Here is a 22,832-nt window from a genome sequence, read left to right as displayed (position 1 = left end):
CGCACCCCTCTTTACTCCCCACCTTTTTCTTTACCCACACATATAGATATATATGTATATAACAGTGAAAACCTACCGTGCATATTAAAATAGTGTTTTTGCTACATTCGCAAAAAAGCGAGATGTTAATTTATATTAATTAAACAACAAAAAGTCGCTTTGAGGTTACAATGTCGGGTCAGGGGTGGAGGTGAATATGGAAATATGTTAATGTTCTTATGAATAATCAAATTAAATAAGTTACTCGCATTAATTAACACTAATTTAAAGAAAAAAAAAGTTTTTTTTCGTTTTTCTTAAAAATTTCAACAAAAAAAAATTTATCTAAAAACATTTTCTTCATAATTACTATTTAAATTATTATCTGACGCTCCGCTTTGCAAATTAATCTCAATTTAAATCCCGCAGCACTTTGCGCGTTTTAAACGAGTGCAAATTGTTTTTCGCTCCACACTTAACGCAACTTTAATATGCATCCATCCCATTATCCCATCCACTCCCTGAAAAAAAAAATGTTTTCTAATTTTAGTTTAAAATACAAAGCGTAAGATTATGTGGAGGCGCCGGGCATCCAAAGCTCCTTTGAGGTGGTTGGCATTAGACGCGCCGCATGCGAGCTGGAAATATTTGTAATAAATTTCAAATGATGATATTACCCGGCTCGAGTGTGTTGTGCATGTGCGTGTCGCTCGTAAATCAAAGCCGCGTGTAAGCAATACACACCCCCACGCCCGAACAAGCAAGATTATACAACCTATAAAGCCGAGCTTACAATGTCACACATATTATCACCGGATGAGGTGGTGAATAATATAATATGATGAAATCAATCTCACGTGTGTGTTATGGGTAATCTTGTGCTTTTAATTGGATGCTAGCCACCGCTGAGCTTTTTGTTTCTCTATTCGTGCGGGTAAATCTCGTTGTATTTATTTAACGTGAGCATACGTGCGTCATAAACGAGGCAATTGCTTCGCCGGGCATAATTCACCGCCAACGTCGCACAATTAGAAACCCCGTCGCGCAACTTGCGGCGGCGGTGGCGTAATCATCTTGGGAGAGACAAAGCTGTTTTGCATTTGACCGCACCGAGCGCTGTAATTATTATATACTGCTTTCTAGCCGACATTTTGGTTAAATTTTGACTTAAAATTATTTTATTTACGCAAAAAATGCGAAAAAACTTTGAAAGTTTTAATGCAACGTTAGTTTTTAATTAAAATTACACGTGTGCTTCAACAAATAGTAATTTTATCAGTCAACAAACAACAATTTTCGGAATTAATTAATTTCGTCCTTGCACACGCGCGCAAAAAAACATTTTTCTCTCGGAATTTCTTCCCCCGGGCGCGCATTATTCAAATCCCTTAAGACCATTGTCTTGCTGATCCGGCTTACTGGAGAAGAATGAGTTCGACATGAGATGAAAAGGTGAAAAGTGCTCGCGAGCGCAGAAACTGTAAACGCATTTAGAATCGTTTAAAGTGCTTACGCGCTAAGCCCTCCGCAATGGATGACGATAAAATTTTGACAAAAATCCGTATTTTACACGCGAATGACTTGTTGCATTAGGCGATACGTAATACAGTCAGACAGATGTCTTCCCGAGTTGCGCGCGGCCTTGTAAAGCCCCCGAAAAATTGATTGAGCAGAGAGAAAAGGAAAATGTTGCTGGCGTGCGTAGACATTCCGATGCGTAGCGACTAAGTAAGTACCTACGTAAGCAGGCGTAATGTGTTCATGTTGTTGGCCTTGACCCGCTTCGCACCCAACCGCCGCCGCCGCCGACCTACTTCGGCCCCCCATGAAGGTATATTACGCATCAGTCATCATCATCTCCAACAGTAAGAATGATGCAATGTTATGGAGCAAGACAATTGAAAGCTATGACCTTGAGTGGCAATTTTAGGTTAAAAAAAATTTATTTGAGGTTAAATAAATTTTTTGTTGTTTTATGTCTCAAAATGAATTGCAACATCAATATTAAGCAAGACAATTGAAAACTACGACAATTTTTGAAGTTAAAAATGCGTTTTTTTTAGGTTAAAGGAAATTTTTTCGTTGTTTTGTGTCCTGAAATGAATTGCAACGTCAATATTAACCTCAAATTATGTGTATAACCTAAAAATAACTCTCAAGGACAAAATAATCAATCATCTCGATGATATTTCACATGTAAAATTAAAAATGTAATTTTTGGAAATATTTTTAAGATGCGGTTGTCGAATGTCTATTTTTAGACATTTATAGTGCTGCGCACCGCCACCGCCCCTGAATACAAGAGGGGCACTCGCTTTGGGAGGCTGGGAGCGGCAACAAACGCGTCCCCCGGGAGTGTTTTGAAGGTAGCCATTGTTTCTCAAAGAAACGTCAGGTCTACAAGTGGCCAGCGCCCGCCGAAATTTATTATTGCGCGAGAAAATCCTGTCTCCTATGTGTGTGTGTGTGTGTGGAAAACTCCGATGAATGTTGAATGTGCTGCGGAATGTCGGAGGGTGTGTATAATTCTATGACGTCATCTCGTATTTCTTCCGTTTGCCACTTCCACTCGCCAGCTCCATTCAGTTTCAAGGTTGCATTGAGCCCCGCCGCCGCCACGAGGATGAACCTAACGGATGTTCACGAAAACACTCACACATACATACACTGTGCGCGGCTATAAACAAGAGAAAACAAAAATAATGTATACGGACGTATGCGTGAATCGATTGCATTTGCCTCTTGCCCAAAATTGAACACTTTTTGATGTCCTTGAGTGGAGTATCAATATATTTTTAGATGTATGCGGGTGTGTTTGGAAAGTTTTCATCATGGCAATATGACGAAATGAGCAACAGCATGTCCTTGACGCCGGTTTTCACGCGATTATCACCGCCGCACGCAAGTGAACACTCAACTTTCTTGTTTCTGCTTTTTTTTTCCAACTGCGCAAGCCCAACAGGTAGCTGTTTTTAAATATAACCACACATATACATATATACATACACGGCATGTTTACAAAAGATGATTACGCATGTCGAGTATGAATTAATAAATATGCGAGTGTGTGCTGGGGGCGGTGTGTGGATGGAGAGAGAATTGAAAAGTTGTTTATCTCTCTAGTTGGTATTCGGCGAAGTTGTGGGAGTGGTGCGCTCGGCCGTGGTCGTCGTCGCCGTCGTACATATTGGATCGATGCGGCAACGGGGGCTGTTGGTTTGCCGCCACCAGAGTTGGTTCGCCCACACACGCGGTGTGCTCACGCGCTCTTCGCATCGCCGCCGGCGCGCACCGCGCACATGCGGCCAGCAACAGCAACAACAACACTTTTAGGTTCGCTAAATGTTTGTAATCCGTTCCAAAGCGGCTATTGAGCGGAAATGTGCCTTCAAACTTAAATTTTCCACCTCATTAATCAGGCCTGCGTCATTTTAGTTAAGATATTTTCGGGCGGAGAAAAATTGTGGGGGAAAATGCGTCGTATCTTATAAACAAAACGAGGGAATTTAATTATTTAAACAGATTTTATTAAGGGAGGAGATTTTCTTTGAGATATATTATGTTTTGTGCTTTTTATTTCAGTAGAATGAGCTTTAAAAAGCTTTGAAATTGAAGAATTGGAAATTTTTTAATATTTTTAGGTATTTTTTATGTTTTACTTTGTATCTTATAAACAAAAAGAGGAAATTTAATTATTTAAAAACATTCTAATAAAGGAGGAGATTTTCTTTAAGATATTTTATGTTTTGTGCTTTTTATTTTGGTTGAATGAGCTTTAAAAAGCTTTGAAATTGAAGAATTGGAATTTTTTAAATATTTTTAGGAATTTTTTTTTGTTTTTCTTTGTATCTTATAAACAAAAAGCGGAAATTTACTTATTTAAAAACATTCTAATAAAGGAAGAGATTTTCTTTAAGATATATTATGTTTTACGCTTTTTATTTCGGTAGAATGAGCTTTAAAAAGCTTTGAAATTGAAGAATTGGAAATTTTTAAAATTATTTTTAGGAATTTGTTAGGTTTTAATTTGTATCTTATAAACAAAAAGAGGAAATTTAATTATTTAAAAACATTATAATAAAGGAGGAGATTTTCTTTAAGATGTATTATGTTTTGTGCTTCTTGTTTTAATTGAATGAGCTTTAAAAAGCATTAAAATTGAATAATTGAAAATTTTTGAAAATATTTTCAGAAATTGTTTTACGTTTTACCCGGTATCTTCTAAATCAAATGAGCAAAATAAATTTTTTAAACGGTTTCCATTAGCCAAAAAGTCTCTTTTTACCCGACATTACATAGCATCCCTTTTACCCACCTATAACCACCCCTAAAATATCTCAAAAGTAAAAAAATTCAAATAACAGAAAAATTTCATTTTTTTTTCGATATAAAAATCATTATATCTCAAAAACTAAAAATAATTACTAAATTATTTTACCACACACTAATGCACAATTAAACTCTTTTCATGATAAGAAAAAAAAATCATACTGATATCTTCTTTTCCACAGTAGAAAACTCCAAAAACCGAAAGAAGCGCTCAAACTTTACACTAAGTATTCATATGTTCAGCATACGTGCATAGCAAATTGGTTCCCCAAAAAGCTCACCCTCTCAGCATGCAGCGGAGTATATCAAAAGTCGCTTCCAGCATGTCATTCCCGCATCGCCAACTTCAAGAATGAATTGCCGGCGCGACGAGCCCGCGCGCAACACCTTTCTCATGCAAAGTTCACGCGCAGAGACTCGTTATGCTCATATGCCATGCTGATGATGTCGCCCAACATACAGCCGACTACCGCAAAGCCAAAACCCAAACTAAAAATTACGCCCGGCTAAAATTAGACTACAGCGTAGATTCTAATTTACTATTCACTTAGGCATCCCAATACGCCATTTTTGAAGCATGAGAAAACAGTGATGGCCAAATCTCGCCGCTGCCAAACGTTTTTTCGCGCAGAGCAGAAAGCACGAGTCGCCCACACGCCGAATATACGGGGTTCATTCACAAAAAGCAATTTACGTGCATGCGGAATCGATAAAATTTGAATTTTTCCAAAAATTGGTGGAGGCGCCACAAAATTTAATACACCTATTAATATTTATATAAAATTTTTTCTGTTTTAAAATAGTTATCAGTCAATAAAATAAATTAAATTTAACTTTGAAGTTTTTTAGCGTAAAACTTTGGATAAAACAGTTTTGGTGGAGGCGCCGGGCTTGTGCGCAACGTAAGAGCATACTTCATCATTTTATGCTTCTTTCGCACGTCATCTAAATTATCGTAAACCTTTCTCTTTTTCCCCAAGAAAATAAAAATTCGCGCAAAAATTTCGCGCGAAAAACTAAAACATGTCGTTATATTTTACGAAGTCATTTATTCACTAATAGTTTTCGGCATGTTGCGAGCGAAATAGGTTCCGAGAAGCGTTTCTTTCTGGATGTAGTATAGTGTAGGTATTATGTTGCACATTGCGCGTGTTAAAGTTGCCAAATGAGATGAAACGTCGCCGGACGACCGACGACGACGGCGTTTTACTAGCCGCCATTCACGCGCGCGCTGACTGTACAAAGATCCGTGTGTAGGCGATGTGATAGAGTGATAGAGTGATGGCGAGATGGTTTTTATCTCTCCTTTTCGTCGCTTTATTGCGCGCCGCTCAGGGCACTGAGAGAGTTTTACTTCTTCGCGCGCATTCGGCGCACAAAAGTGCGATAGTAAAAACTTTACACTTCTTGATTCCCCGACTGGCGGGGTGGTGGCTTTTAGTGCATGGGGAGAAACACCCACGGGCGCAAAAGATGCATTTTTTAATATATTTAAGTATTTAGGTTATGTATTGTTCACATAACCCCAGATAAATAATTTTTTTTAGGTTTTTGTGAATATTCTGAGGGAAAAACACAAAAAATAACGATTTTAATAGCTCAGAGGAGAACTTCAACATAGGCAACCCACATTACATGTGTAGTGCTGTGTTTAGTTGATGTATATGACACCAGAGGGCGCTTGATGTCCCTCGGATACTTATTAGAAGCCATAAACCCAAAAAAATGCATTTTTTAATGTTTAAAAACATTTATGTTATTTATATTGTTCCTGCAATTCTAAAAATAAAACATAACCTCACCTATATAACATTTTTAATGTTTTAAACGTTTTTCTGCCTTTTTCCACCAAAAAACACCAAAAATTAAACTTTTTAATAGCTCTCAATTTATTTTTAATATAGGCAACCCACATGACATGCATAGCTCTGTGTGTGGTTGATGTGTCTGACACCAGAGGGTGTTTCTTGCGCCATACACGTTTGTTCTTCAATAAAAAACATGGCTGGAGTTTTTTTTTTTCAAGAAAACGAATCAGAGTTGTCTTGAATTGTGCCCTGCTAGTGAATGAGTGCCAACTTTTCCAATTTGCTCACCGGAAGCCGCCAACTCTCTCTCTTTCCGTGCGGCGCTGTGCTAGAGCTAGCCCACGCTTATAGCAATTTTAATATCATTATTGCGCATGAAAAGCTAACGTAATGATAACGCAACCTTCGTTTGTTTCAATTTCTCGTATTTCGCTCGCGTCGCATCTTTGATCATAACATTTGCGCGCTTACTTACGAAATGCGCCGCGCTCTCACCGCGGCGGCGAAATTTTATACTCGACTTTTTTTAGTACGTCCACGCTGAAATAAAAAGCGCAAAAGCAAATCGCATAACTTTGATGTTTAATGAAATTGTAACGGTTTTTTCTTCGCCCTTTCTGTGCGCGCGCGAGGAATTTTTTGCGAAAATATTCTGCTTTTAATTCTTCAAGTGTAGAAATGTTTAGCGGAGGGAAGAGAATTTTCGAACGAAGGAAAGAAAATACGCGTTTCGTACGTGTTTAGAGTAAACAAAGTCGTTCTTTATTTGCTTTACGTTCGCTCACTTTATCTGTTGTTTTATTTTCTCGCATCGTTGGGGCCCATTTTTATGTGGCGCAAGTTTTCCTTTCATATTTCTCCGCGCGTTATCTATCCGAACGCAATAATTTACCATTTTCCCCACACACGCTGCGTGTTTTTTGCTTAAAACTATCAAACTATAACAATACCTAATTTTATTTCATTTATTTCATCATTCTAAGCGCAAATACGACGAATAAAAGTACACAATTCATAACACTGTAATATTACACCTCCGAGAAAAGAAAAATTGTGTTTATAAGCACACACAATGGTAGAATGGTGAAAAATCGCCAGGGTGGCATGAAAAGAAAATATTACTATCGCACGTGACTTCTAAATAACCACTCAGCCTGTGGGAATACATAAATTAAATACAAAGTAATCATAAAAGCACCAAACGCGAAAAAAGTAGCTAAGCGTGCGTAATTAAAAGAAAACATTAGGCAACACAATACACACGCCTCACCACAGTTGAGGTTATGATGCTGAACAACGGAAATAAAAGGTTAAACAGGTTAAACAGCTCAACAAACACTGATTTCCCTTGCTTGTACATATTTAATACTCCGCAGCGTAATTAAATCGCACATGTAAATGTAGATTTAATTATATCATGCTTTCAAACGCTGCGCAAACATTTTTTATAGCTGCGTTTTTATTGCGACACGTAGGTGTATAACTGGTTGTATACACTAACCGGGAAAGTTTTATGAATTTTTTCCAGCTGTGGTTATAAAGATAATCACGAGGATCTTAATTAACTCATCAGAAAACCTGGATTAATTAATTTTTGTGCGAAATGTTGTATTTCATATTAAAATAAAGTAAATATTGAGGTTGAGTTAAATATAAATCAGTCGAGCGGATGAATTATGATCAATTCTGCAAGTACAAGTGTTTGAACACGCCATGATGCATTTATTTTCGGCTAATTTTTCACGCTAATCTGATTCGTGAGTATTTTCTAAAATTATAGCGTCTTGGCTAATATTAGCTGGGAAAGCTCGTGTCATTTCCGATTCGATTCGAAAAACGTGTCTATTTCTATTTTAAATTTAATTTAAATGTGATATAAGTGGCCTACATTTGTATTATTTATTAAACAGTTAAAATCTATAATTAAGCTCTTTTAAGTTTGCTGTTTGGGAGAGAAAAATATGTAAAAATAATTGTGTTTATTTAAAAGTGAATATTTCTGGCAAATAAATGGAAAATTATAGCGAAAAATTGTATTCTAGGCTATTTTTTCTATTTTTTAAAGAAAAAAAGTAAAATTTTTGCAAAAAATTGCATTTTTCTTGCATTTCAAGTGAAAATTTTAGAAAAAAACTTACAACGGCTAATATAGTTATTAATTATTTATATTTTGGTATAAATTTGATAAAAGTGTGATTATTAGTATAGAAATTGTAGCAAAAAAATGAAAAAATGCCTAAAAATTGCTTTTTTTCGGATTTTAACGCAATTCACATAACTTTTATGGGAAAAATCTTGAAAGGGTCAATAGACCTATTAATTATTTATGTTTTAGAATGAATTTTATGAAGGTGTGATCATTGGCTTAAAAATTATGGCAAAAAATCATAGTTTTTGCGTAAAATTTGTACATTTTTTGAATTTTTAGTGTGATATTTTAGAGTAAAATGCAATTTTCGTGCATTCCGAGTAAATATTTCAAGAAATAATTTTCAAAAAAGAATAGAGGTATTAATTATCTATATTTTGGCACAAATTTGATAAAGATCTGATTATTGGTTTGAAAAAAAAACGCAAAAATAACATTCTTAGTCTAAAATTTGTTATTTTTTCGAATTTTGTTAAAATCCATTAGCAATTTCAGTATTTTGAAGAAAAACATGCATAAAAATAATAGTGTTTATTTAAATCTACAGATTTCTGGCAAATCAAATTGATATATCTCCCAGCGACACCGATGAAATCGCAAAATTTGTAAATAATCTATAAAAAATTCAAGTCCCTTATACTTTCCAAAGCATATTGCAGCACCCCGCGTGAATAGGCAAAATGTATAAATAGCGGATTGTGCTCCCGTTTTCGCCCAAAAATTTTCAACCGCAGCCAATTTTAAATTCTCTATTTATCCAAAGTGCCATCCGTGCATTCGGCGCGGAGTGACGCAAATAACTGCCGAAACGCCAGCGGTGCGCCATCCAGTCGCATTCTGAGAGCGTCGCGACGCGCATCTTAATTTTAGTTTATCGCGAGTTATTATTTAATCGATAGTGCGAAAGTAGAAAAATGAGCGGGCCGTTTAAACGCCGTGCGTCTCTGAAATCGCTGCCGGCGATCGCGCTGCCCAAGACGGGCGGAGATGCGGCGGCACGCCGCCGCCGTTCGTCGCTCGGCGTGTCGCATGCAGGTGTTGGGCTGGGCGGCATCGGCAAAGAACAGCAGCGCGAGGTGCCTTGGGATATGGTCGACCGGTGCCTGCTGCCGGTTATTTTCTGTCATGCAGCCGCGATTATTCTCAGCACGGTGCTCAACACCCTGCACATTTCGCAGGTGACCACGATGACCTTATTCATATGGTTTACTTTGGCTACCATTGGAGGGGTGTTATGCTATCATAATCTTAAGGTAAACTTGATTTTTACAGGATTTTAGAGAAAAAAAGAAAATTTTTTGGGAAAATTAGAAATTTTTATCTGTTTTTGTGAAAATTTTTGGAAAACGTTAACGATAAGAAGTGAAGTTGTTAATTGTTAATATTTTGGTACAAATTTGGTAAAGATGTGATTATTGGTTTAGATTTATGGCAAAAAATGACCTTTTCTAAATAAAATTTGCGATTTTTCGTGAAAAAAATGTTAAATTCTTGAAGAAAATTGCAAATTTCTTGCATTTTAAGTAAAAATTTTAGGAATGTGTTTGCAATAGATGATAAAGGCTTTAATTATTTATATTTTGGTACAAATTTGATAAAGATGTGATTATTGGTTTAGATGTTGTGGCAAAAATGACATTTTCTAAATATGCAATTTTTCGTGAAAAAAAAAAACGTAAAATTCTTGAAGAAATTTGCACTTTTTTTGCATTTTGAGTAAAAATTTTGAAAATGCGTTTGCAAGAGATGATAAAGGCCTTAATTATTTATATTTTGGTACAAATTTGATAAAAGTGTGATTATAAGTTTAGTTTAGAAATTATGGCCAAAAATGTAATTTTCTACTTTTTGCAAAAAAATCAAAATTTTTGTCAAAAATTCGCAATTTTTTGCATTTCAAGTAAAACTTTTGAAAAAAAAATTATGATTATCAATAAAGTAAATAATTATTTATATTTTGGTATAAATTTGATAAAGATATGACTATTACTTTAGAAATTATAGCCAAAAATGTAATTTTCTACTTTTTTGCAAAAAATTGTAAATTTTTGTCAAAAACTCGCAATTTTTTGCATTTCAAGTAAAAATGTTTAAAAAAAAATTATGATTATCAATAAAGTAAATAATTATTTATATTTTGATACAAATTTGATAAAGATGTGACTATTAATTTAGAAATTATAGCCAAAAATGTAATTTTTTGCCTAAAATCACTACTTTTTCGCAAAAAAATGTAAATTTTTGTCAAAAAATCGCAATTTTTTTGCATTTCAAGTAAAAACTTGAAAAGAAAATTATGATTATCAATAAAATAAATAATTATTTATATTTTGATACAAATTTGATAAAAATATGACTATTAATTTAGAAATTATAGCGAAAAACGTAATTTTTGCAAAAATTCAATTTTCTCTTAATTTCAACGCAATTCAAGTACACATTTCCATAAAACCTTCCATTAAATATTATTCCACTGTTGTTTGCACACACCCAACATTCCCACATTTATCAAAATAGGTATCTACTCGTAAATATAATGTTAAACAGTTTGCACGCTGAAGAGGATACATTTTCGCTATAGTCTCCCGGGTCCTTACGACTCATTAGGCATTATCAACATTATTCCGCCGGCGAAGGTCAAAGTTGACGAAGTGTGTGTCGGAAAATATTAAAGCTCCACGCGCCACCCCAGCAACAAACCAATATTGATATTTATTTATTTATTCGCAGCATATTTAAAAAATCCCACCCAATTCAAAGCGTCTCAGAACCGCCGCAACTGGAAACAAATATTTCCGCGCGCCAGCCGATTGGAAAAACGGCGCGCAATATTGGCAATGGCATTTGATTACTGCCGCTCGATTGGCTCTTATTAAATTTTCCATCGGCGCGGTTTTATTGAATTTCCATATTTAATTTCTATTTCGAATTCTGATGCGAAAATGACTGTAATTGTTATTCATCCAATAAATGTCATTTGTTAATAATTAATTGACAGTTGTGGCGCAAGGTGATGTGTGCTCAGAGATGAACTATAACATTTGTAATTCTTGGAAGCGTCATTTTCATACTCGTACCGAAAAACAGCGTAATTAACACGCGATATAAGCTCGCGCTCGCGCTCCGCATATCAATGTGTTTCATCGCCGCAGCGAGCGAGCGAAAAGTAATTCATTTATCACTTTGTTTAATCAGCAAACTTCGCGCAACTTTTATTCGGTAAATATAAAATTAATTCCGTAATTAAATTATGCGTAATACCCAGAAAAAACATAATTTTTTGATTAATATCACCATCAAACAGTAACAAAATAAACATTTATCAAAAAATATTTTCTATTTTGATAGGTTACAGCAGCAGGAAAAGCAATTTTACTCACGGGTTGTGATTCTCGCATTGGTTACGCCCTCGCGCGGTATCTAGACGAACAAGGCTTCACAGTATTCGCAGGATTCCAGAACGCCAACAGTCCTTTCGCCGATGATTTAAAGGAGGACTCTTCCGCGCGCCTCCACGTCCTGCAACTGGACGTATCACAAGAAACACAAATCCTGTCAGCGTCGTTACACGCCGTGGAAAATCTACCAGATGGCGCTCCGGGTCTATGGGCGGTCGTACACTGTGCACAGTGGGTTGCTCTCGGTGAAATCGAATGGATACCACAACAAGTAATCAAAAAAATTAAAAAAAAAAACATTTTTATAAAAAAATTAATTTTAGGTTATTCGTAAAGCAACCGAAGTTAACCTAATGGGAGCCACACGTGTGAATCAATTAATGTTGCCTTTATTACGCCGTGCACGTGGTCGTATCGTCTTCATGTCTTCCGGTTTATCAAAAATCACATCCCCTGTACGTGGAATTCATTGTTCTTTACTAGCTGCCATCGAAGCACAGGCGGAATGTTTGAGGTTAGAACTACGTTCGAAAGGAGTGGATGTCGTTGTGGTTGCTCCCGGCGAATTCACTTCCGGAAGTAGTTGGTTGAGTGATGAAGACCTCTGGGAGCAGGCGAGGGATATGTGGGGACAGATGTCGCAGGAACAGAAACAAATTTACGGCGAGGATTATTTCGAGCGTGCCGTGCGCAGTTTGGAAAAGTACACTAAATCACCTGTATGTATATGTTAATATAGGCAACCCAATATACATAACCCTACATAACCGATATTTTCATCTATTTAGGATGCTGATTTGACTCAAGTGTTACGTTCACTTGTCGATGCAACAACGAGGACCTTCCCGCTGCCAAGATACACGCCTGTCACGCGCCAGGAAAAAATCGAAGCTTTTATCGCTTATCATCTGCCACGAAGTGTCTACGACATTATCTACGCGGAGAAGTAAGCTTACTCACTGCCCGAGTCACGAATATACGTAATTGTATTAGATATTTGTTAAATAAACAAGTTTTAAGCCGAATTTACTTTAAAATGTTGAAATATTCATTGTGAGCTTTGTGCTTTTATCCCTAAACCACTAAATTTAATGTTTTTAGATGTGGAATAATACAGAATAATAAAAAACAGTCTAGACTACTCGTGGAAGTGGCAGACGACCTTCAAATGACTTTGATGATGATGATTAATTTTGTGTGTTATGTTTTGAATGTGTGAATATAATTTAAGTTGTGGTAGGACATTGTCAAGATAACGGAATATGGCAGGATTGTTGTTAGTGAATTTTAGACATTTTAGGCATTGTGGATATTTTGGGTGAAATTTCCGAGCGGTATCCGAAGCGCGACAAAATCGATAATGTCTGCGAGTTGTGCGTCTGGCAATTTCTCCAACCGGCCAGAAACTAAGCTAAAACCACAATTTCACACGTGTCTAAACAACAAGCAGAGATATAAATTAGTAGAATTTGATATGTCAAATGTAAAATGTTTTAAAATAACTGTTTTTCATGAAATAATGTCAAAATAATTGAATTTTGCTTAAAATTTGATCTTTTTTCGCATTTTTTGCGAAAAACAGTACAAATTTCATTAAAAACAGCAATTTTACTGCAGTTTAAGTGAATTTTTTGAAAAAAAGTTAATAAAAGATAATAGTGTTATTGATTATTTGCATTTTGGTACAAATTTGATAAAGGTGTGACTATTAGTTTAGAAATTATCGTAAAAAAATGAAAAAAATCATAAAATTTGCGTTTTTTAAAATTTAACGCGAATCAAATTAATTTTCGGAGAAAACCTAACAAAGAGTCGATAGAGCTATTAGTTAATAATATTTAGTTCAAATTTGATGAAGATGTGATGGTTGGTTTAGTAATTATGGCTAAAAATGCAATGTTTGACTTAAAATTTGTTATTTTTTCGAATTTTTAGCAAAAACGTAAAAACTTCATCAAAAACTGCAACTTTCCTGCAGTTCCAGTGAAATTTTTTATAAAAACTTCCCAAAACACCATAAAGTTATTAATTCTTTATATTTTAGTACAAATTTGATAAAAGTATGAGTATTACTTTAGAAATTATGACAAAAAATGACATTTTTAACGTAAAATCACGAATTTTAACGCAATTCAACTTAAAATTGATGAAACCTGTCCAAAAAACAATATTTTTTCTCTCCAAAAGTAATTTAAGGTTACCTACGAGTATTATGTCCCCTAAAACTTCAAACTTTGCAATATTCCTACGAATTGAACGTGAAACCATTCGCAGAGAAGGCAACGCGTACATTCCCACTATTCCCGTCCCCGACGCCAACGCCACTGCGGGGTTCAAGGGTAGTATCCCCTCGGCCAACATCCCCTGATACTCTTTTCGCTTTCCACTCTATCCAGTCAGTCGGTAGCCATCGCCGAGCTCCGACGCTCTTCCAAACACTCCCGCTCCTCAGTTACGACACATTATCTACTCTTACCATACCCATACAACCCACAAATAACCTCAAAACCTCTTCGCATAAAATTTAATTACATAATAATCGCATTTCCAATCTAAAATCAAAACAATGCGCGTGATTGTTTTGTTGTCAGAGAGTGTTATGTGTTCCGTTACTACAGCTGTGTGTTTGTAGAGTTTATATTCCCGCTGACCTTCCACACTCACGCCGTGTAATAGTTTCGGTTCGCAGTATTGGTTTAGTGTTCAATACACGCGCGCGCGCTAAAAATGGACGACGAGGGCAACGACCAGACGACGGCGACGGCGGCGCAACAAGGGGGCGGCAATCCCTTCAAAATCACCGACTCGTCGCGCGAGACGCGGAAAGGTGTGGTTGCCACCACGCTCGAGGAGCTCACCGCCAAGGTGTTGGAGAAGCTGGACATTGAAGGCGATGTTACTGTTGTAAGTACATAAGTAAACAGTAATCAAGGTTAAATTATGACTTAAGTAGGTTGACGGCGACTCTCTGCATCGCTTTGTTTGATGCGTATTGTTGGTTGCATATAGTGTCATTAAATTCTCATTAGAGTAATCAATTATCGTCAATGTAGAGTTGTAGAGAGAATATAATCAAGAGTGTAATTTGATTATATAAATTTGAGTGGGTAAAATACGAGTACGAGTATATTGTTTTGGAATTGAATAAGTTTATAATTGGACGTTTGTTTTGTGAGGAAATTTGCACAGTGTCCAATTAACGAAGATAAATATTTTTAAAGACAATTCAAGGTTTAAAATTATGTTATTTTAGTGTATATTGTGTCTTAGTGTAATTATTCGCTCAATTTACTTTAGTTTTCTGCTTGTATTCTTAATATTCTTAGTTTTTATTCATTTTTTTTTCTTTTTGTGATAATATGATATGAAAAACTTATTTTTCTTCTTTAATTTTTATCTTTTTCGTATTTCCTGTTATGATTCTCTGTGATTTTATCAAGGAAAGCTTTATTTCTGTATTTTTGTTATTTTTTAATCGTTTTTCTGATTTTTAATACTTTTTCTATAAAATTTGTTGTTATTTGACATAATTTTATCAAAAATACTGTTTTTATATTTTTCTTTAAAACCTTTATGTTTTTCGACGTAATTTTATCAGAAAATACAGTTTTTCTCAATTTTTTCGTGTTTATTCATTTTACTTGAATTTTTAATCAATTTTCTTAATTTTTGTTGTTATTCGTCAAGATTTTATCAAAAATTCCTTTATTTCTTAAGTTAAACTTTTATTTGACATAATCTTATCGAAAAATACTGTTTTTCTCTATTTTTTGTTGATTTGTGACACAATTTTATCGAAAGTTTTATTTTTTCTTTGATTTTTGTTGCTTTTTGTGATTTTTTAAATATTTTTTCTATAAAATTTGTTGCTATTTGACATAATTTTATCAAAAAATACTGTTTTTATATTTTCTCTTTAAAACTTTTAAGTTTTTCGACATAATTTTATCAGAAAATACAGTTTTTCTCAATTTTTATCGTTTTTATTCATTTTACTTGAGTTTTTAATCACTTTTCTTAATTTTTTGTTGTTATTCGTCAAGATTTTATCAAAAAAATCCTTTATTTCTTAAGTTAAACTTTTATTTGACATAATCTTATCGAAAAATACTGTGTTTCTCTATTTTTTGTTGATTTGTGACACAATTTTATCGAAATTTTATTTTTCTTTGATTTTTGTTGCTTTTGTGATTTTTTAAATATTTTTTCTATAAAATTTGTTGCTATTTGACATAATTTTATCAAAAATACTGTTTTTTCTAATTTTCCCTCTTTATTCATTTTATCTGAGTTTTTAATAAATTTTCTTAATTTTTGTTGTTATTCGACATTATCTTACCAAAAACATATTCAACATAATTTTATCAAAAATAAATTTTCTTCCCAAAATTCAGTCTTTTTCTAAATTTTTCTTGACATTTTAACATTTTACTAAAACTCTATCGCAGCAGTTAATAACTATAATAAGGTTAAGTATGAATCTTGAGAAATGCTTGCCTTATACTCCTCAAAAGAGCCCTTTTCACTATTTTCTCCCTCATACATGATCACGTAACGCCGTGATGAGGAAACCATGTAACACTAAACGCTAGAGAAAAGCGAAAACCCGACGTGATGAAAACGAAAAGCTTGTTTCCAAATGACCGAGCGCCATATTTCAACAGCGTCACTCTTTCCAAAACCCACACCGCAACCTTGGCGGTCAACCCTTTTCATGGCATTTAAAAAATGCACGCAGATTTCCACCGCGCCGTGAAAGAAGCTGCCTAATGATGATGAAATATTAACGCGCTAATGGAAAAATCGTTTTTATGCATGTTTTTCACATTCACGAAACGACGACCCACGTGTAATTAATTATTCACTGAATAAACAAATACGGTGCGTGTGTGGGCGAAGAGTTTTCCTTCAAACACAATTTCACGGAACGCAAATATTTCAATGTTAAACATTTTAGGAAAACTAATATTTTCCTGTGGGATGGGGATGTGGAAGAATAACGAAATATTATTGGATCATCCACTTTACTCACCCACTTTGGTGCTGTGTTTGTCGTCTGCGTTGGTTTTGTGAGGTTAGAATGGCTGCCACCAATGAAAAATGACATGACTTTATAAAATCTTTTCTCCAACAGATTACTATCATTACAGTGGGTCATAAACTTCGCTTGGGAAATTGAATTTTCCGATTTTTACTATTATAGATACTTTTAGGAGCAAAAACGTAGAGATAAAACATAACCTGGCTCAAAAAATGACATCCATTATCATTTTGGCACTTTAAGGTTAAAACTTACCTTCTTACAGATTTCTACATTATCTGACTCAAAAAAATGACAGCCACAACGACTTTTGACATCTTAATATTGATTTGAGGTTATAATTCGATGTTTTCTTCTTTTTTTGTTAATTTCGATCTAATTACTTGTTTATTCCGGTGAAAATACAGTAATAAACTTTGACCTTGATAAGATATACATTGCGGCACGTGTCCGAGCCTTGGGAAACGTTTACTAATAACAATAACTTACGGCGGAATAATAACGGCAGGAAAACATTTATGGCCGCCGCTGTACACGACTACATCCCTGCTGGTTCCACGAACGTAATATATTTCGACGTGTAGAATTACCTCGTACCCTTGCTGCTCACTGGTCCGGTCGTTTGCGTTGCGAGCATGACTTCACTTCGCGTAATTCCTTTCTTATTGTGCTTACTCACGGCAATTATTTTAACTTTTCTAACCATAAATTTCGTATTTCTTCTGGGGATAATCTGTATTAATACCAACTAACCTTTAAAATCACCAGACTATGACGTTAGTGGTGTGTGGAAAGTTGCCTACGTTAGGGGATTTGATATTTTAAATTTATGACTGCGAACAGTCGCAAAACGAGAAAAAAAGTGAATTTTGAGGTTAACCAGTGTTAAAACATAAAAAGTAAGTAGTTTTAAGACTAAAATCATTAAATTCTACTTGATATTAACGTTTTTCTTTGTTTTTAGTTAAATTTAATCTGTATTAATGTAAGTTAACCTCGAAATCTCTCATCTCTGCCGTTAGTGGTGGTTGGAAAGTTGCCTACATTAGGGAATTTAATATTTTAAAATTACGACACTCAAGAGAATATCTTTTACGTACACAACAATTTCTCACGTTTTCCACGCTTAAATTTCCAGGTCCTTGAAGCAGACGGCACAGAAATCGACGACGACGAATACTTCGCCACTCTGGAACCGCACACAAGTCTCATGGTGCTGCGCAGCGAAGAAAAATGGTCGCCACCAGTGCCGCCATGTCGATTATCCTTCGATGAACTGGACGATGGTAAAGGTGGGCCTGAACTAGCCGGTCTAGTCGATAAGATAAAACACAATCTCTGCCATGTGTCACTACTCGGCGGGCCGGAACTTGAACTCCTCAGCGATATGGACCCGGACTCTTTCGCTGACCTCCACTTCCCCGACAAGGTCTTCCTCGAGCAGCTCAAGGAAGCATCCGGGCGTTATCTCATCGAGAAACGCCAAGCGAAAGAGGCGATGGACTTGCTGAAAATATTCCAGAATCAGAAGGAGACGATTGAGAATCAAAACAACGAGAACTACTCGCTGCACAAGACTGATTAAAGCGTAAGAAAGGAATTGACGGATAAAAATGATAAGAACAAGTAGGAGACAGGTTACGTTTTCAATTAAATCAACACGTTATGATAGATTTTGACTTAAGACTTGATCCGATTGCTCAATAAGTTGACTAAAACACAATTATGCGTGTGTGTTTGGTTGCCGTGGTCTTATGATATATTCGCTTATTTAAGATTGAATCAGTAACGAGTTATGATGTTTAAAAGTTACGAACGAAACACCAAAACGTTTTATCGATGATAATAATAGCGTTAATCGTAGGCGATTTTTAAATGCGTGGTCAGAGTCAAAGCAAAAACACTCCACAATACCTCCAAACCCTGCCCTTAAATATCTAATTAATATTAATAGCGTTAATCACAACGGCTGGAAGGCGGTAGATGATGAGGGTTGGCGAATTGTGTGGAATACGGCCATCGATTTTGAATTTTTATCGAATTGGATCTTTTGAATTATTGAGTCTTTTATTGTACATGTATATCTTTATATAAATATTATATCTATTGTAAAGGACAACCACCACAAACACTAGCACTGATATGATTATTGTTAGCGCTTCAGAGTCGTACGAAATGCCGAATTAGATAGGATGCGAATAGGAAACGAGACATAACCTAGAAAAGCGGAGTTTACATATGTATTTGACGAGGAATGTGCAGTCATTGATTGGTTTATTGTGTTATAAGCATGATATAACCTCATTTTTCATCTGTTTTGTCATGTTTTGTGTTATTTATTCATCTGGGAGAGGATTAAGTGATTTATGCATTTATTATGTGTGATTTGTTCATTGTTTTATGTTTAGGAACACGAAATGTGGTAGATTTTAACTGAAGGAGGTGAAAAATATGAATTTTGAGGTTATTACACGTTTAAATCACAGTATTATTTGGAAAATAAGTAGTTTTAAGGCTGGAAATCATAAATTTAGTTTAAAATTGCTTTGAAATACGTTTTTCTTTGTTTTAGGTCATATTTTGCATGTTTTTCATGTTTAAATTATGTAGAAGGGTAAAATGTTAATTTTGAGGTTAATCAACGTTAAAAGCACAGTTTTATTTAAAAACCAAGTACTTTTAAGTTTTAAAGTCTTAAATTTTACTTAAAACTGACTAAAAACATGTTTTTCATAGTTTTAAGTTGTTTTTTCATGTAAAACAAGGAAAAGAAGTGAATTTTGAGGTTATAACATCAAAATCATTACTAAAACGAATAGCAAACCAAACATAACCTCGAAAAACAGCTTCTGAACATGTATTTGACGAGAATTGTGCCAATATTGATTGATTTAGTGTATTGTAAGCATGGTATAACCTCATTTTTCGTCTGTTTTGTCATGTTTTTCGTTATTTATTCATCTGGGAGGGGATTAAGAGATTTATGCATGTATTATGTATGATTTGTTCGGTGTTTTATGTTTGGTAACACGAAACGTGGTAGATTTCAACTGAACGTGGTGAAAAATGTGAATTTTGAGGTTATTAGACGTTTAAATCACAGTATTACTGTGGAAATAAGTAGTTTTAAGGCTGGAAATCTTAAATTTTAGTTAACAGTGACTAAAAACATGTTTTTTGTTTGTTTTAAGTTGAATTTTGCATGTTTATCATGTTTATAAGGGTGAAATGTGAATTTTGAGGTTAACCAACGTTAAAATCACAGTTTTATTTAAAAATCAAGTACTTTTAAGGCTAGAAATCATAAATTTTACTTAAAACTTACTAAAAACATGTTTTTCATAGTTTTAAGTTGTTTTTTCATGTAAAACATGCAAAAGGAGTGAAATTTGAGGTTATAACATCAAAATCAATCACAAAACGAATACTAAACCAAACATAACCTAGAAAAACAGCTTTTAAACATATATTTGAAGACAAATGTACATTTATTGATTGATTTAGTGTATTGTAAGCATGGTATAACCTCATTTTTCGTCTGTTTTGTCATGTTTTTCGTTATTTATTCATCTGGGAGGGGATTAAGAGATTTATGCATGTATTATGTATGATTTGTTCGGTGTTTTATGTTTGGTAACACGAAACGTGGTAGATTTTAACTGAACGTGGTGAAAAATGTGAATTTTGAGGTTATTAGACGTTTAAATCACAGTATTACTGTGGAAATAAGTAGTTTTAAGGCTGGAAATCTTAAATTTAGTTTAAAATTGCTTTGAAACACGTTTTTGTTTGTTTTAAGTTGAATTTTGCATGTTTATCATGTTTATAAGGGTGAAATGTGAATTTTGAGGTTAACCAACGTTAAAATCACAGTTTTATTTAAAAATCAAGTACTTTTAAGCTTAAAACTCTTAAATTTTTACTTAAAAGTGGCTAAAAACATGTTTTTCATAGTCCTAAGTTGTTTTTTCATGTAAAACAAGCAAAAGAATTGAATTTTGAGGTTATAACATCAAAATCAATCCCAAAATTAATACTAAACCAAACATAACCTAGAAAAACAGCTTCTAAACATGTATTTGACGAGAATGGAGCATTTATTGATTGATTTAGTGTATTGTAAGCTCATAACCTCATTTTTCATCTCTTGTGTCACAATCCACGTTATTTATTCATCCGAAAGAGGATTAAGTCGTCCCTGCACGTATTATCTATGATTTGTTCGCTGTTTTATGTTTGGCGTAGTTTACAGCTGAAAATGAACTGCCACTCACAAAAACATTTCGAGGTAGACACGTAAAAGAAAACAGCACGAACCCGCACGTCAAAGGTCACCACGTAAAAAGAAAATTGAAAGAAAAGGTTCAAGGTGATTGAAACACACGAATTTCACTCCCTGGATTTTCTAATTAAAAAGCACTGCATGTAAACAAGCACCGTCCATCTTGTTCTAAATATACACACCAACCAATTGAATAATTGCATTTCGTGTTTTAAGATGAGTAAAACGCGAGCGTATAACAAGCGAGACTTGTTTTGGGTGTGTCTGACACTTTGATAAAAGTTTAATCAGTGCCCGCATGCACAATTCGTTGAAATATTCATTCGTGGCTGCACATTCCTCTCAAAACGCTTCTAGTTGAACGTCATACGTAATATGAAACGATATCATTTCGATTGCGCTGTATGGAATTTCTTACTGCATAAACAATTATATTCTATATATAAATATATATCGTAATATCACCCAGAATGTCATCCCTGCATTGAGTAGTTACACACATAAACACGATACCATTACACGTGTGCATGCCTATAGCTGTGATAAACATTGAATAAATAACACATTACACGTTGATTAACTAATCTCGATCGTCATTGAATTGATTATTGTAATAAGTATCTTTAGGTCAATATAGTGGGATGGGAAGAGGAAGCATTGCGATGAATGTAACTGAAAGTGGATTTTGTATCAATGTATAAAGAAAACATAAACAAAACGAATTGTAAAGATGAGTAGTGATGGTGTATATACAGATGACACAATAAAATAATATTGTAATTGTAATCAAGTGGGATTTGTATAGTTTTTTTAGGTTAAATTGTGATTTTGAGGTTAATCCACGTTGAAATTGTTGTTTTATGGAAAAAGTAAGTATATTTAAGAGTAGAAATTTTAAATTTTGGTTACAATTGAGTATTAATATGTTTTTTCTTTGTTTCAAGTTGTTTTTTGGTAGTTTTTTGTGTTTAAGTGATGTAAAAATGTAAAAGAAGTTATTTTTGTGGTTAATCAACGTTAAAATCAGTGCTTTATTGAAACAGTAGGTGTTTTTACGTGCAGAAATCTTAAATTTTAGTTATAATTGGTTAAAACTTTGTTTTTTGTTTGTTTCAAGTTGTATTTTGAATGTTTATCATGTTTAAATGTTCAAAAATGATAAATATTGAGTTTGGAGGTTAAGTAACGTTAAAATAACTGTTTTATTCAAAAAGTAAGTACATTTATGGCTAGAAATCATAAATTTAACTTAAAATTGACTTAAAGCATGTTTTTTCTTTGTTTGAAGTTGTTTTTTTGGATGTTTTTCATTGTTAAATGATGATTCTCATGTTTAAATGTTTAAAAATGATAAATATTGAGTTTGGAGGTTAACAAACGCTAAAATAACTGTTTTATTCAAAAAGTAAGTACATTTATGGCTAAAAATCATAAATTTTACATAAAACTGTCTTAAACCATGTTTTTTCTTTGTTTCTAGTTGCATTTTGCATTGTTATTATGCTTAAATGACATAAAACAGCAAAAAAGTGAATGTTGAGGTTAACCAACATTAAAATCATAATTTTACTTGAAAAGTAAGTACTTCTAGCCACAGAAATCATAAATTCTATTCACCATTGATTAAAACTATGGTTTTTCATTGGTTTAAGTTGTATTTTGCTTGTTTCTTATGTTTAAAGGATGTAAAATGTTAAAAAGTGAGTTTTGAGGTTAATCGACGTTAAAATCATAGTTTTATTCAAAAAGCAAGTTGTTTTGAAGCTAGAAAACATAAATTCTATTGAAACTTGTCTAAAAACACGTTTTTTCTTTGTTTCAAGTCGAATTTTGGTTGTTTTTCGTG

At 34.2% G+C, this 22,832-nt stretch overlaps 2 protein-coding genes and 2 long non-coding RNA genes across 4 annotated transcripts; 2 read left to right on the top strand and 2 right to left on the bottom strand.

Annotated features, from left to right (window-relative positions):
* Positions 1-263: 263 nt before the first annotated feature.
* On the bottom strand, positions 264-16,863 carry LOC135790445 (uncharacterized). Its single transcript, XR_010547773.1, has 2 exons — positions 16,696-16,863; positions 264-500 (listed from the first exon to the last, which is right to left on the bottom strand). It is a non-coding gene; the product is annotated as an uncharacterized lncRNA (long non-coding RNA).
* LOC135790995 (D-beta-hydroxybutyrate dehydrogenase, mitochondrial-like) lies at positions 9,021-12,688 on the top strand. Its single transcript, XM_065301305.1, has 4 exons — positions 9,021-9,518; positions 11,614-11,934; positions 11,987-12,382; positions 12,452-12,688. The coding sequence occupies exons 1-4, from the start codon at positions 9,180-9,182 to the stop codon at positions 12,611-12,613; spliced, it is 1,218 nt and encodes a 405-aa protein (XP_065157377.1). The 5' UTR covers positions 9,021-9,179; the 3' UTR covers positions 12,614-12,688.
* On the bottom strand, positions 13,683-14,397 carry LOC135790444 (uncharacterized). Its single transcript, XR_010547772.1, has 2 exons — positions 14,277-14,397; positions 13,683-14,215 (listed from the first exon to the last, which is right to left on the bottom strand). It is a non-coding gene; the product is annotated as an uncharacterized lncRNA (long non-coding RNA).
* On the top strand, positions 14,391-21,772 carry LOC135790441 (DNA fragmentation factor subunit alpha-like). Its single transcript, XM_065300646.1, has 2 exons — positions 14,391-14,567; positions 17,843-21,772. The coding sequence occupies exons 1-2, from the start codon at positions 14,391-14,393 to the stop codon at positions 18,287-18,289; spliced, it is 624 nt and encodes a 207-aa protein (XP_065156718.1). The 3' UTR covers positions 18,290-21,772.
* The last annotated feature ends 1,060 nt before the right edge of the window (positions 21,773-22,832 follow it).

The sequence above is a fragment of the Atheta coriaria genome, unplaced genomic scaffold (assembly GCF_025399875.1).
Source record: "Atheta coriaria isolate IRGN ID8LTWV9N9 unplaced genomic scaffold, Caltech_Dcor_3.1 hic_scaffold_4_pilon, whole genome shotgun sequence".
Classification (NCBI taxonomy): domain Eukaryota; kingdom Metazoa; phylum Arthropoda; class Insecta; order Coleoptera; family Staphylinidae; genus Dalotia; species Dalotia coriaria.
The sequence above is the reverse complement of the archived record's forward strand: the minus strand, read 5'-3'. Positions and strand labels throughout refer to the sequence as shown.